Here is a 3,657-nt window from a genome sequence, read left to right as displayed (position 1 = left end):
CACCCTGTGTGACGTTATTGATATAAATGGGAACCATATAGAACATGGGTTGCAACCAAGGTCCTGTGGTGGCACCAAATCCTAAGTAAAGGGGGTCATATAAGGTGTCTACGACCAGGTTCTGGGTTGCTGGTTATGATTATGCTGTCTGTATGTCTGTGTATCATTTTGTAGTTTAAGTATAAGTATTGGCTCTATACTGTCTGTAGTATGCTCTGCCTCTGGGAAGTGTCCCAGACAAAGCTGATGTTAGCCCGGCATAGCTGGCTTGATGGCCCATTAAAGGGCCATCAGCTACACAATTGACCCATGGAGAGAAGGCAGACACGCCTTGTGACTCAGCAAAGTATGCGGGGACTGGCCCATGTGACTCCAGACTCCATTTTATTTTTGCTGTAAGTTTCCACCGTGAGGACAAAGGGATTCTTACACCTGGAAAAGTCTATATAAGGCTGATGCATCATCTCCATCTTGTCTTCAATCCTGCTTCTTACCTCTGGAGGGACTTTGCTACAAACTGAAGCTCTGCACAAAGGACTGAAGGACCCATCCCAGTGGGGGATGTTTTCCAGAGACTTAATCTGAACCTGCAGTTTACTCCAGCACTGCTGCAAGCCTGAACTAAGAACTTTGCCATTACTGTATGTAATTGATTCCACTTAACCAATTCTACCTCTCTTCTCTACCTTTTTCCCTTTGTAAATAAACCTTTAGATTTTAGATTCTAAAGGATTGGCAACAGCGTGATTTGTGGGTAAGATCTGATGTGTATATTGACCTGGGTCTGGGGCTTGGTCCTTTGGGATTGAGGGAACCTTTTTCTTTTATTGGGGTGTTGGTTTTCATAACCATTCATCCCCAGGACGAGTGCACTGGTGGTGATACTGGGAGACTGGAGTGTCTAAGGAAATTGCTTGTGTGACTTGTGGTTAGCCAGTGGGGTGAGACCAAAGTCCTTTTGTCTGGCTGGTTTGGTTTGCCTTAGAGGTGGAAAACCCCCAGCCTAGGGCTGTGACTGCCCTGTTTGAGCAATTGGTCCTGATTTGGCACTCTCAGTTGGGTCCTGCCAGAATCGCTCCGTCACACCCTGTCACCTGCCAGCTCTGCACAGAGCTCGGTATGAGAGCCAGAGCACCAGGAGAAAATTTTACATCCCTTTATGACTCAGTAGCTGTAGCAGCCTGTCCCGGATCTGTTTGGTCCTCACCCCATAGATGATGGGGTGTAGCACGGGGGGCACGAGCAGGTATGCGTTGGCCATGAGAATGTGGAAATGTAGGGCCACATTGTGGCCAAACCGGTGCATGAGGAGAGAGAAGACAGCTGGGATGTAAGAGGCTAAAATGACACATAGGTGGGAGCTACAGGTCCCAAAAGTCTTGAGCCGGGCGTCCTTTGTGGGGAGGCTGAAGATGGCCCTGAGGATCTGGATATAGGACACAGTGATAAAAAACACATCCAGAGCAGTCACCAAGAAGGCGACAGAGAGGCTGTAGTAATTACTGATGCGGATGTCGGCACAGGCCAGTTTCACCACGGCCATGTGCTCACAGTACAAGTGGGGGATAATGTTGGTTCTACAATATGGCCATCGCCTTGCCAGAAAGGGATAGGGCAGAATGAGCATGCTGCCACGAAGCACCACGGCCAGGCCGATCTTTGCCACCACAGGGTTTGTCAGGATGGTGGAATGTCTCAGGGGATGGCAGATGGCCACATAGCGATCCAAAGCCATGGCCACAAGGATCCCAGAGTCAACCACTAAGAAGCAGTGAATGAAGTACATCTGGGTGAGGCAGGCACTGAAATCGATCTCCCTGGAATTGAACCAGAAGATGCTCAGCGTCTTGGGTAGGGTGGATGTAGACAGGACCAGGTCGCTGACAGCCAGCATGCAGAGGAAATAGTACATGGGCCCATGCAGGCTCTGCTCGGTCTTCACGATGAACAGGATGGTGAAGTTCCCCAAGATGGCTATGATGTACATGGCACAGAAGGGAATGGAGATCCAGACATGGGCCATCTCCAGGCCAGGAATGCCCAGCAGGATGAAGGTGGAGGGGTTGGTGAACTCGGTTGTGTTGGAATCTGACATGGAGTATAGGAGAAGGTGTCCAAATCTGAGGCAGAACGATGTCTCTTGCACGTACCATACGTTGCTCAGACTTCCTGTATGTGCCCAGGTTCTAGGGTGATGGTCAAAATACTAAAGCCTGTATGGAGAGACAATGTTAACATGAGACACTGCATGCACTACTGGAGGCTGTTCTCAGGGGTGAAGCAGATTGGTCGCTCTACACACAGTGAACAATGACATTTTCATTATTCAGATAAATGAATTATGAACAACTGGCCCTACTAATCCCAATTCCATATTTGATGGTGCTCCATTCATCAATAAATCTACATGTCGTGGTGTGGGAAACCTTAATAGGCACCAGCAGGAAACGCGAGTGTAGATACTGGTTATCCATCGTTTTTCCTTAATGCAATGAAAGCCAGGCTAGAAATTTCATGCTGTAGGGAGTTCCCCATTCACCCGGTTGCTAAAAATCTGAGATTGTAAAAAAAATCAAACCTTTGCCAAGACATGTACCAGGGAGAAACATCCCAACCAGAAAACACCTCGGGGAAAAGACCTGGGGGTCATTGACAGCAGATCAACAAAACACATACTCATTGGCAGTTGTGGCCAAATCAAAGACAATGTTTGGATGCCTAAGAAATGGGATGGAGAAAACCTGCTCTGGAGATGTGCTCAGTTTTGGTCACCCAGTCTCTAAAGAGGATACAGCATTATAAAGAGGATTTCTGAGACAGGCTCTGAGAATGGGGAAGGCTGCCATATGCCGACAAACTGAAAAATCTGGAATAGTTTACTTTAGAGAAGAGACACTAATGGAGGCATATGATAGAGGGAAAGAATAGAACTGATTACATTCAATTAGAGAAACAGAGAACAGTTCCCAACCAGTAATATCTATAGACACTTAGTGCTTCAAAAGGGCTAATTCCCCAAAGCTGAAGAAAATTACCAAGAAACCTGATTGGGACGAAAATATTACACAGGAAAATGGGAATGAAACTTGGGAGTTCTTTAAGAAAAGTTTATTTGATAGCTGAAAAGTCACGATTCCACAGTCAAGGAGGTGGAGATCTTTGGCTAAAAACCCAATTCAGTGGCAAAGTGAAGGCAGGAATTTGCCGGGAAAGCAATGTATAGAAATGGGGAAAAAGGAAAATAGATAGCAAGCAATACAAATTGGAAGTTATGGAAATTGATAAGCAACAGCTACTGACATCAGGGAAAAAGCCATGCTTGGTGAGGCCAGGGGCGGCTCTAGCTTTTTGGCCGCCCCAAGCAGTCATGCGCGGGAGGCGCCCCGGAGCCGCGGGAGCAGCGGACCTCCCGCGGGCATGACTGCAGAGGGACCGCTGGTCCCGCGTGGCTCGGCTGGACCTCCCGCGGCTGCGGACGGCTCGCGGGTCCAGCGGCTCCGCTCTAGGCTGCCACAGTCATGCCTGCGGGAGGTCCAGCCGAGCCGCGGGACGAGCGCACCCTCCGCAGTCATGCCTGCGGCAGATCCAGTCGTCCCGGGGCTCCGGTGGACCTCCCGCAGGCATGACTGCGGCAGGTCCGCCCGCCCAGCCTGCCAC

General features: G+C 49.2%; 1 protein-coding gene across 1 annotated transcript; it reads right to left on the bottom strand.

The window, feature by feature from the left end:
- Positions 1–1,147: 1,147 nt before the first annotated feature.
- On the bottom strand, positions 1,148–2,101 carry LOC120375050 (olfactory receptor 52M1-like). Its single transcript, XM_039495635.1, has one exon. The coding sequence runs from the start codon at positions 2,093–2,095 to the stop codon at positions 1,148–1,150; it is 948 nt and encodes a 315-aa protein (XP_039351569.1). The 5' UTR covers positions 2,096–2,101.
- Positions 2,102–3,657: the final 1,556 nt, after the last annotated feature.

This window comes from Mauremys reevesii, linkage group 1 (genome assembly GCF_016161935.1).
Source record: "Mauremys reevesii isolate NIE-2019 linkage group 1, ASM1616193v1, whole genome shotgun sequence".
In the NCBI taxonomy this organism is placed as follows: domain Eukaryota; kingdom Metazoa; phylum Chordata; order Testudines; family Geoemydidae; genus Mauremys; species Mauremys reevesii.
The sequence above is the reverse complement of the archived record's forward strand: the minus strand, read 5'-3'. Positions and strand labels throughout refer to the sequence as shown.

Excerpts from the sequence above, each read along its gene's own strand:
- LOC120375050 (XM_039495635.1), bottom strand. The coding sequence starts at position 2,095 with ATGTCAGATTCCAACACAACCGAGTTCACCAACCCCTCCACCTTCATC.